Source organism: Neophocaena asiaeorientalis, unplaced genomic scaffold (genome assembly GCF_003031525.2).
Source record: "Neophocaena asiaeorientalis asiaeorientalis breed wild unplaced genomic scaffold, Neophocaena_asiaeorientalis_V1.1 scaffold229, whole genome shotgun sequence".
Classification (NCBI taxonomy): domain Eukaryota; kingdom Metazoa; phylum Chordata; class Mammalia; order Artiodactyla; family Phocoenidae; genus Neophocaena; species Neophocaena asiaeorientalis.
Window position 1 is genome coordinate 4034965 of NW_020174096.1, and position 11559 is coordinate 4046523.

General features: G+C 34.2%; 1 protein-coding gene across 4 annotated transcripts in view; it reads right to left on the bottom strand.

Moving 5' to 3' along the window:
* Positions 1 to 412: 412 nt before the first annotated feature.
* The window catches only part of FYB1 (FYN binding protein 1), a 169322-nt gene continuing 158175 nt past the window's right edge, over positions 413 to 11559 (bottom strand). For all 4 annotated transcript variants that reach the window (XM_024754596.1, XM_024754597.1, XM_024754598.1 and 1 more), the window contains 3 exons: positions 5574 to 5607; positions 2893 to 2924; positions 413 to 2106 (listed from right to left, as the gene is read on the bottom strand). In XM_024754596.1, the coding sequence (XP_024610364.1) occupies positions 2084 to 2106; positions 2893 to 2924; positions 5574 to 5607 (89 nt within the window). In that variant the 3' untranslated portion in view covers positions 413 to 2083. The remainder of the gene's footprint in view (positions 2107 to 2892; positions 2925 to 5573; positions 5608 to 11559) is intronic.

Genomic DNA, 11559 nt, shown 5'->3' on the forward strand with positions numbered 1-11559 from the left:
AAATTCCTCACATAAAACCATAATAGAAATAATATTTAGTATATTAAAATTAATACTTCAGATATTTCTTTTATATTAAGATGATTGTCTATCATATAAATCTTTCATAAACATGTGTCTGTTTCTTGGTGTATAAACCATAACTCTGAAAGATACTCTTGATATGATTTAGAATTTTAAAAACTGACATTGGGGCTTCCCTGGTGGCGCAGTGGTTGAGAGTCCGCCTGCCGATGCAGGGGACACGGGTTCGTGCCCCGGTCCGGGAGGATCCCACATGCTGCGGAGCGGCTGGGCCCGTGAGCCATGGCCACTGAGCCTGCGCGTCCGGAGCCTGTGCTCCGCAACGGGAGAGGCCACAACAGTGAGAGGCCCGCGTACAGCAAACAAACAAACAAACAAACAAAAAAACCCCAAAACTGACATTGTATTGAGTTTATACCATTCTCAATCAGAAGATAAAATTACTGGAAACATAATGTCAGTGTATGTTGTATATTTGTTACCAAATGTAACAAACAAAAACCACTTCTGGATGCTGTAATTTTATCTAGTATTAAAATAAATTCATCACGTGAGCAAATACTGGCTCTCCCTATCAAAAAGTAGACATCAAAATATTTCATAATTGGAGGGGGTCTTTGAGATTAGTGGCTTCTAATTTGGGGGCCTCAGACCCCCAGAGTATACACATTGAACAATAGTAGTTGATGATCTATTTTTAAATTTCAAAGCACCTAATAGAAATCCCACTTTACCCACATGAAGACTTTGAGTTTCTTTACAATTACTTGAAATTATTTCAATTCAGTGGGGCTACTCTTCAGACTCTCCAATGGGCCTCTGCAATATTAAAACATGGATAATGCATTAATCATTATTTAATCAATGAGTTTTAAAAATCAGCAAAACTTCTGAAACACAGGGCTAGGGTAGAGGGAGGATTAAAGGCATTTGAGGTAACTGATAGTGAAAACGTTGGGAAAAATTGACTTAGTCTAATCCTGAAATTTGCAGATGAGAAAACTAGGAGGAGGATAAATAATTTATCCAATAACACATCATGGCTCATTAATAGCAGAGCCAGCATTAGGATTTGCTCGATTCATATTTTGGAAGCTGTGAAAAAATTTCCTAATATGCTATTTTCTTGGGTGTTAGGTTTCTGCATTTTGTATCGTGGTGTTTAGTGTTCTTAGCATTTGGAACCCAAATGCTTCACATTTTGTTTTGGGGTTATTTTTGGTTGAGTACGTACCAATAGGAAATACCCCAGCCCAAACGCTAAGGTTTATTAATTTGTATTTCCTCTGCTGGCCAACTTTCCAGTAAAGTGGTTTAAAATTTTTTTTCCATAGGGGTAATAGAGAAACAAAAACAGAAACCTTTAAAAGAGTCTTCATAGTAAAGAGGTGCCATGAAAGGCTAGTCAATTTTGAACTCCATTCTTCCATTCTTCATAATTTTGGGGTGGTCTTCATTCATATCTACTCTAGTTACAACAGTATTTTAAACAGAATTATATGGTAAACTTTATACAAAAGTTCTGCTACTACTATAATGTTTGAAAACATTTAACCCACCGGTAAGAGTGGAGACAGCCCTGCCTTTTAAAAGATAGATAATTTGAATAGAGAATATAAGATAGAATCATTAGAAGTACAAACAAGAGTTTTTCTTCTTATGAAAAGTTTAAAGATTTCCTTCCTTATATTTTTGTTGTTCTTTATATTTCTTTAGACAACAGCCATTTTTTCTCAAAAGATTTTTTTTTTTTCCGGAAGGGAGAGTTGTCTATTGATGGTCTAAAAGAAGTGCTTACATAATTGTAGCTGAGGCAGAACTGGGTATTTAATATTTCTTACATCTCATTGATGCAGTCTTCCAAGATGTTGATTAAGCAGGGAAATCATTTTCTAAGTCCAAAATCTCAAAATGTATAAAAATAATCATAATTTTATAACAAATGGTAATAACTAGTTTTGTGCATTCATTTTCTATGATACCCGATAACATAGGACAATTAAAACACAGACTTCACATTGTCATCAAATGAACATAGCAGAATGACCAAAGCTGAGAACTAGTCATTGTCATAGATGCAACCTAAAAGAAGAAAATACAAATTTAAATTAGTTACACAAAATACATATCCTCTAAGTGTTCCAACACTGTAAATGTAAATGATTCATACTCTCCTGGTTTAGGATAAAAATAGGAGAATTGTCTCACTTTATGAAAAAGCATTTAAATCGAAGGCCATATATTTATTTAACATTCATTGCTCAGTGTACTTTTCCAAACAAAGTTTCTGGACAAATCTATTCTCTATCAAAATGAGGCTCAAGATTATTTTACCTGGTACTTAATTAAATGTACTTTTTGATAGTAATTCTGAATGAGGTTGAAAATATTAGGTATCAGTAAGAATCATACATTTAAAAGGAGACTAAAAGGAACATAATTAACACTATGCTTCATTTCAGGTGAGATTAATGTTTTAGATCATAATTTAGAAATGTACAATGCTTAGATAATACTAGTGAGTAATACAGGTTATGAAATAAGTACCTACTTATTGTCGAGGCACAAATGTTTTTGTGGATAAAGCAATTCTTATTAAGATTCATGGTATAATGAAAAATACACTAATATTTCATTCTTCTGCTTTCAAAGAAAATAAATAAGAGATTTTTCCTTGATTTTCAGTCATGTTCAAAAATAATTTTATTTCATTATACCATGGCATTTACCTTTCTTAACATTTTCAGGTGATTCAAATTCTAATCAGATTGGAAGGCTCTAATTAATCCAGCAAGCTATTTTCAGTATTTGTAAGAACAGTAAATTCACCATGACTGTTCTCTGTGCTGGATGCCACGTGAGACTTACCATCAGCAATATCGTCATAAATCTCTCCATCACTGTAAATGTAGAAAATAAATTTTATTTTAAAGAAAGAATCTTCTTAACATTAAAGCAATATTTAGGTTATAAGTTTAATAATGTGATTTTATGTGACATAAGGCATTTAAGGGTGAGAAGTTACATTTATAAGTGGGAAGAAATTTCATATTCATCTGTATCTCCTTTCATTGATTTAATCTAATCCTCTGTTTCATTCTTATAGCACACACACACACACACACACACACACACACACACACAATTTATTCCATATCATAGACATACAGAATAATGAAAACATGCCCCAAGAGCATAGACCATGCCTTACTCATCTTTAGATAGAACTATAAGCCTAGCACACAGCTGTCCTTGGTCAGTAGCGTTTGTTGAACTGAACAAACTGAAAAATCACGGCACAGTACTCCACTGGGGGCCCTAATCCAAAACTGTGATGGATTCTTTATGTTCAGTAATATCAGATTTATACTACTTTCACTTGAACTTCAAATGTTGAATCAAATACAGAAATATTTGGCATAGGAAATGGGTGCATGCTTTCTGCAATGTTTCTAATTATAATTTGTAAATATTAATTTAAAATATATAAATATTGGTTACAAAATAAGCAGCCAGGATATGGTTTGTATGGTGATTCTTTTTTTATTTATATATTTTATTTATTTATTTATAATTAATTAATTAATTAATTTTATTTTTGGCTGCGTTGGGCCTTCATTGCTGCACGCCAGACTTTCTCTAGTTGTGGCGAGCGGGGGCTACTCTTCGTTGTGGTGCGTGGGCTTCTCATTGCAGTGGCTTCTCTTGTTGCGGAGCATGGGCTCTAGGCACGCAGGCTTCAGTAGCTGTGGCGCATAGGCCCAGCCGCTTCACGGCATGTGGGATCTTCCCGGACCAGGGCTCGAACCTATGTCACCTGCATTGGCAGGCGGATTCTTAACCACTGCGCCAGCAGGGAAGTCCTATTTTTTACTTTTTAAAGTTTTTGGCCATGCCGCGCAGCATGTGGGATCTTAGTTTCCCGACCAGGGATCGAACCCATGTCCCCTGCATTGGAAGCATGGAGTCTTAACCACTGGACTGCCAAGGAGGTCACTGTATGGTGATTCTTATGTTATATAATTTAAAAAATATTTGTGGTTATAGGCGGCAGCCATAATAATCGTTCTGGTGAGTTTTACACATTTTAGGTTTTATCTGGTCCTGAATCTTTGTGAAATATTCTATTCTGCACACACACTGAGTCCCTCCTATGTACCAGGAGATATAAGTAAGACACAGTTTTTATTTCAAGAAACTTATAATCTAATGGAGGAGAGAATGATATGCAAGTAATTAAAGTAGAAAGAATTATAAATATTAATATAGCCTTGAAACGTAGGATACACAAATGTAAGGTGACTTTGTCATTTAGACCAGACCTACTCTTGGTTCCTATACTACCTCTGTGCATTTATCATGGAAGCAGCAGCAGGCTTTTCAAATTGCTGCCAACTATGGCAGATGCTGTGAGTTCCCTAGGTCTTCTGTTTGGATCCTTTCTCTGAGGTTGAGGGAGGATTTGGCTAATGGAAATCTGATACAAATGCAAAGAGGACAGATTTTTTTCTATTATTCATTCAATAAACTTTTATTAAGTATTCACTTCAATAGGTAGTAAAGCAATAATTACTTAGAAAGTACACTTTCTGAATTCTCTCTTAATCATCCTGTAGTAATCACTGATGAAGACGTGGTCCCGTTATTTGTCACGCATTCTTTCCTTGAAATTTGTATCTTTCATAGAGTAAAACCTATTGAAAAGTCCCATGCCTACTACTGTGATTAATACTCTGAGGAAAATAAAAGTATTGTGATTATTTTTCTTTTGACTCTTTCCTGGTTTGCTGACAGAGCCCTTAACATTGTTTTGCCTCTTTCTGATTGGTGTCAGGTTATTTATGGATACAGTTTGTGAATCGTCCTTGATTTCTTAATCATGCTGAATTCTGTAAATCTCTGTATTGGTATATGACCTACCCTGATAATGGAGTTCATTTCTTGCACTGGTTTACTTGGAATAGGATCTTATAACATTGTGGGTGGACTCTAATAGCACTAGTACCAGACTGTGACAATGTCCTATTCATAAAAATAGAAGAATCATTGACCGCTATCTTTTTCTGGCATGCTTCCAAAAAAGGCAACTTAATACTCTACTATGCCTAGTGTGAGTAAAGAAAAGCCTTCAGTTAGGTGCCAAGCCATAAACCGTTTACAGGCGATATTTGTACCTACTCTGCAGACACTAATCGATACCTGATTAATTCAATTCAATCAACTGCATTAATAGCTAGTGAAATGCAAAGTGTTAGTGGTTTTGACCTGTCTCCAATATTTGCAATGTGTGTATCCAATGAATATCTAAAACTATGAACTGTATAATCATGAATGAGAAGGGCTCCTCCTTTATATTTAAAAGAGTGACACTTTATCAAAACTAACTTCGTTATGGGTACTACCATATTGACATTAGTATAGCATATTGTTTTAAAATTTATTTATGATAGTTTAGTAGATTATATTATGTAAGTGATATTAGGAAACTTTCTTAAAGAAAAGCATATAATTATTTTCAGAAGTATAGTAGTAGAAGAAAATGGGCTTACTTGTCTACCAAGTAACTCCGAAGGACATAACCGTCTAAGAAAGAAAAAGAAAATAAATTTTATTAACAGTACAAACTAGAAAAATCCCTACTATTTTTAAAGAAATTGAAATAGAATTTAATAATTAAAAGAATATGATATAATATATTGAATAATTATATCTATCTCCAAATATGACTTATTTTTCTTATTTGTGTCCACTTTTCTCTCCTTCCTTTTTTTTTTTAACATCTTTATTGGAGTATAATTGCTTTACAATGGTGTGTTAGTTTCTGCTTTACAACTTTTCCTCTTCTCTCTAACTTTTTTCTCTCTCTCTCTCTCCTACATGACTCTTTTCCTCCATTTACAATCTTTCCTCCTTTCCCCCTTAAATTAAAAACCAATATTTTCTTTTCTAAGCTACTGTAGGTCGTAGCATAATCTTCTTTCACATTTTAATCTATTTCTTTAAGGTGTTACCCAGTTGACACAGTTTTAAGAATTTATTAAGCATAATTTCTTCTATGAAAAAAGTAGGTCACAGGTAGGGATTTTAAATATCACCAGGTCTAAGACTTAACTTTTCAAATTTTATTATACTGAACAGTCAGAACTGTGTTCCATTCCCCTTTCAGATCCGCAATCTAGTGTGTACTTGGGGGAGTGTGCATTCTAAATGGTTTCGAAACACCTCTCTTATAATGAGCGTGAAAGATCTTTCACTATTGCTTTTGCCATTCGACAGAGCGTCGATGTTTGCATTTTCATCTTTCATGGAATAAATAACTATTAGAAGAGCACATACAGAGCGTCGATGTTTGCATTTTCATCTTTCATGGAATAAATAACTATTAGAAGAGCACATACAGAGCGTCGATGTTTGCATTTTCATCTTTCATGGAATAAATAACTATTAGAAGAGCACATATCAGGGATTCTAGTGATTCCTCTGTTAAATGGAAAATAAACATTTTATACAAGAAAGCAAAGTTTTTTTCACTTTATTTTTGCTCCTCTTGTGCAAAATACTCCTAAGAAAACATATGGGCTATTTTTCTTAAGAAAATGTCTGCTGACATCTAATTAATGTTACCAGCCTTTGGAATTATTGGTTTTGTGTTAGCACCTAGCCACTGTTGTATGCTTGATATTAGTACCATTTATAGTCTTGTCAATACAGCTTCTAAATAACTTCTTTCACTGAGTCAGTCTATTGGTTTTGCTCCACCTCAGATCTAGTTTTGGTTCTAAATAAGAGTAAATGTGTAAAAAATGATAAAGCAGGAAGCTCACAAGCAAAAATTAATACCAACGTTAATAAACTTACATAAACATACTAATATCATATTGCCATTGATTTAACATGCAAAATTTTTTTAAAGTTAGAATCATACAACTGAAATTGTGGATTAAAAATGAAGAGAATGAACTTTCCCTTGAAATATTCCAGGGTAAAAACAATTCCACCAAAATATTTTGTCAAGAAATTAACTACTTGTTGATGAAAGTTGTTCATAAGAATCATATTTGGAAAATAAAGAATCGAAGTTATCTCTGAATTCCTGCAGCATGGCAGTAATGAAGCATATGTCAAAATGATAAAAGTACAATAAGTAATATTTTTCTCAGAGTATGAAAAATTAGACAATGTTATACCTTCCTTTTTATTTCAATTAAAGAAGTGGAAAAATTAATATAAAGGTCATCTAAAATTAATATCTATGATCCTTGGGTAGACTTTGATTCCACAGTTCTTTCAGTCATTTCACGTTAACAAACTTTAAAAAATAGTTAAGGTAGACATCATCATTTAGCGCAATTTTTAAAGGGGGATAATCTCATCTCTAACAAATTCAACTCTATGTGTGTCTCTCAAAAGAGAAACTCTGTGCAAATAACAGACTTTTTGAACAAAGTGTGGATTTTGTGTCAGGCTTCCAATAATTGAAGTCTGTCTTTACTCGTACTTCTGTTTAGGGCTAACATAAAGTGTGAACCATTTCTACAGACAGTAAGAGTCACAAAGTTTTTTTTTTCGTTAGTTAAAATTGGTGGTTATGTTTTCATTTTGAATTTTCTCTTAAAACAAATTGGAAAATAAAACAATACAAGTAAGTGTTCCCATTGATATTCATGTTTAAATTAATAATTTTAAAATAACGACTGAAGCCTTTAACGATGAAATCAATCTCATTGTGAGTTGTCTGGGCTTTGTAAAGTGTCTGAACTAAAATTAGCATGTAGACAATTAGAGAAATGTATAAGAAGTAAGAAAATATTGCCAGAGATTGGAATTATTCTGGCCTCAAGTATATTTCTGTTGTTGTTTGTAAAAAATATTTAGAAGGTCAAGAGAAACAAAATCCAAAACAAAGAGAATATAATCACCATTTCTGGAAGTAAAAGGTTTTTATTTTCTTGTGCTTGTAGGTCATCTACTTTTTAAAACTCAGTTATGCTAAAATTGTGTAGACCTGGATAAAACACTATCTGTAATTAGGCATAAAACAGTCCTTTCAATGACCAAAGTTAATAACTCATGATATAGAGCTTAATTACCTAACCTCACAAAGTTTATTTATAAAAAAATATATTTTCCTAGCTTCTCAAATCCCTATTACATTTCCTCCTATATCTTGACTCTTCAAGAGTTCTATGGAGCAGCTTTTTCTTTTGTTGAAAGCTCTAACATTGTTGCCGTTTTGTTGTTTTTGTTATTGTGTGAGCTACATAAACATCAACGATTGTGAATATTATTTAAGAACAAACTTATCAAGGGGTTGGGGTGTGGGATGGTACTGTGCTGCTCTACTTTAGTTGCCTGAAATGATGTGATCATTTGGGGCTCATAAACTATGAAATCACTATTATATAGCACTTTTGTAGGGTTAACGACTTTTAATACAGCATAGGTTTTGCTGTCTAGTACCTTTAAAAATCTGTGCTGAAACTTCATTCTATTACAAGCATGATTCATGACAGTGTCAAAACAAGTGTCTTACCATGGAGTTTTAAACAACTTCTCCATGATAGTTCCTAGACACAAATTTTTTTTTTTTTGCAGTAGAAAAATGTTCTCTGCTCACATGTTCCATGAACATTCATCATAGGGAATGTCATGAAAAATACAAACAAATGAAATAAACAGAAAACCTCATCATAGTTCTGTAACATGCAGAGTGGCTGCTGTGTTTAGTTAGCTCTATAATATCATGGGCACTGGCACACCAGGGATGCTCACACGTAATATGAAATTATCATTAGGAAATCTCACATTCATAGAGCAGAACACAGTGACTTGAAACAAATGTTTTGAAATATGTGGTGGGTAGAGTTGGTTAAGAAAGTAACACCCACCCACCATATGTGCCAGCTAATTTCTTCCCAAAACATTTACTTGCTGCAGTGCAGGTGTGTCGCAGGACTAATGACTCACCTTTCAGAAGGGTGTTGTGAATATAAAATTACCAAGGATATACAAAACCATCTTTGGAAAAAATATCTTTGTTCTAATATTTTCAAATTTTTTACTCAATAAAAATGACAAATTTTATTATTTCCTTATTATTTCGTTTGTTGTGAGCAAGTCCAGAAATAAAGTTAAACTTACTCAATTTGGCCTCACGCAGTTTAAAAACAATAAAGTCATACTGCATAGATTTACTAAGGCAAGTGGAACAACGTCCGACTTCAAGAGAAAATGCTCATAATGTAATAGAAATTAAAAACAAAATGCAGTGTATAATGCTAAATATAAATTATTATCCTAGTTCTATAAAAATGTTCTCTTGCCCTCTCTCTTTTTCTCTCCCTACTTATTTTTAGGGCTTCAAATCAGGTGACATTAAATTTCTGAATACAAAAATTTTCTTCAGTGAACATGTGTTGTTTTAAAATCGAAACCAAAATTACCTAAGCAAAGAAATCATCAATTGGATTTGGGGACACCCAAAACACCTTTAAAATTCCCCTTCCTTTGGTGCCCAAAGGAAATGGACAACATTTTGATCACAACTCAGCTCATGTCTCATTCCACACTTTTTTGTAGAAAAATTTTCTCCAGTGACAGGAGGTGGGAAAACTCACAGCTTATGAGACTTTGAGTTGAGGAACATGCACAAACATTAGCGAGAAATTCTAGACATTTGGGAACGTGCCAGACATATATATTTAAGATCTCAATGCCTCTACAACGTGCTTTTCTACAAGTCAGTGGGTGAGACCTGATCAAATGTGATAATGCCTGTAAAAGTGGCTTGTACTCTACTCCACAGTGGGAAGGGATTACTGTTAATGATTTAGCCTCTCATATCTATCATTACAAATTAGGTTTAAGTAAACTATGGTTTTCTTTTTTTTTTTTTTGGATGGATTAAAGAAGAATAGAAAGTAAGGAAAATGTTAGGGTCATCGTGATGTTGGACTGCAAATGTCGTTACTGCTAATTAGATGTAGAAAAAAGGAACTGAAAGATTCAGAGTCTCCCAAATGATACACAACAAGTGAACCACATCACTATGGCTAAGACAGAGAACTTCTGTCTTCTAACAAGTTAAACTATTCAACGGACTTCTTCCTGTGAATGTCAGTATGTCAGATTTTCATCTGGTTATACAACTGCAATCTCCAAATTGTTATACTCAATTCAGCAAGCCCCAAACAAGGTGCCAGGCAGTGTAGAATGTGTTGGCAATACAGTGTTGAGAACATTCCACTGAAGCTACTCTCAAGCTCCGTCTCATAAGAGTAATAGATTGGAAAAACAGTAAGGACGGTGACCGCAATAACAGTAGTGGCATGGTGCAGCAAGGGAGAGATTAATTGTGTTAGGGTGGCTGCAGAGGAGGGAGTGAGTGTGCTTCCAATTTTAGATGACAACTGGGTTGTTTTTAATAGATAATTTATGGGCATTCCAAGTAGAATAAAATAGCATAGAAGGATGAAATAGCATAATCTATTCAGGGAATGACAAATGAGTAGTTTACATTTCTGGAGTGTTAGTTGCAGATGGGAAATAGTTGATAAGGTGACGCTAGATCACAAAGGGCTTTATATACTAACCCTAAAGACTTCATGTTTTTAAAAATAATATTTGGGTAACAGTATGGTGAGTGGATTGGCTGAGAGAAGGGTAAGGGAGACATAGCATTTGAAAGGCTATTGCAATAATCCAGGTGAGGAAGGGTTAAATCCATACAACAATTGTCCCAAATCCTATGGAGGTATTTGAGGAATAGATCAGAAATTAAGAAAATTAAACATGTTAAGGATCCAGTTCAAGGAAGGACTAACAAGCAGTTTTAGAAAAATTAAGAAAAGCAAGAGATTTGGAAAAATAAAAGGGAAATTAAGCAGATATGATCATTGAATCGTGGAATAATGAAATCGTAGATGCTCTTGGTGGCCCTCCCACCTGCCCAGGAGTAGGCTTCAATTCCTGATGGACACGGAGTTGATGTATAAGTACCCCAGTTTGTTTCCCACCAGATGGGATAACACTGCCACTCCGATTTCCCAACTGATTAAACTCCTACTACCCAAGTGTACCTTTTTTTGATAACAAGATTTTATTAGCTGCCTTCTCTTCCCAGTTTATTAACAAGATTTTATTAGCTGCCTTCTCTTCCCAGTCTACTTCTCCACATGCTCATGGGAGTATCCCAGAATCTCCTCCCAAATGGGAAAGCCAAACTAAGACAAAGTCCTGGCCAAAGAAAGTCTATAAATAAAAAACAACTAGTACGCAAGTGCTACTGATATAATCATCTGGTTTTCATTCTGTTCGAGGTGGACCCTAAAACCACCTAAGAATTGAATTAGTTATCAGTGAGCTTGAGAATTGTAAAGTGCATTGGTCCTGCCACAGAAAAAAAAAAAGAAGAGAAAAGTTACAAGGAACTCTTGATTTTATCTACCAGGATGTCATGTAATGTTTTCACCTCTCATTTTTAACAGATGATAAATTCTAAGAGGATAGGAGTCCTCCAGTATTCATAGCAGTATT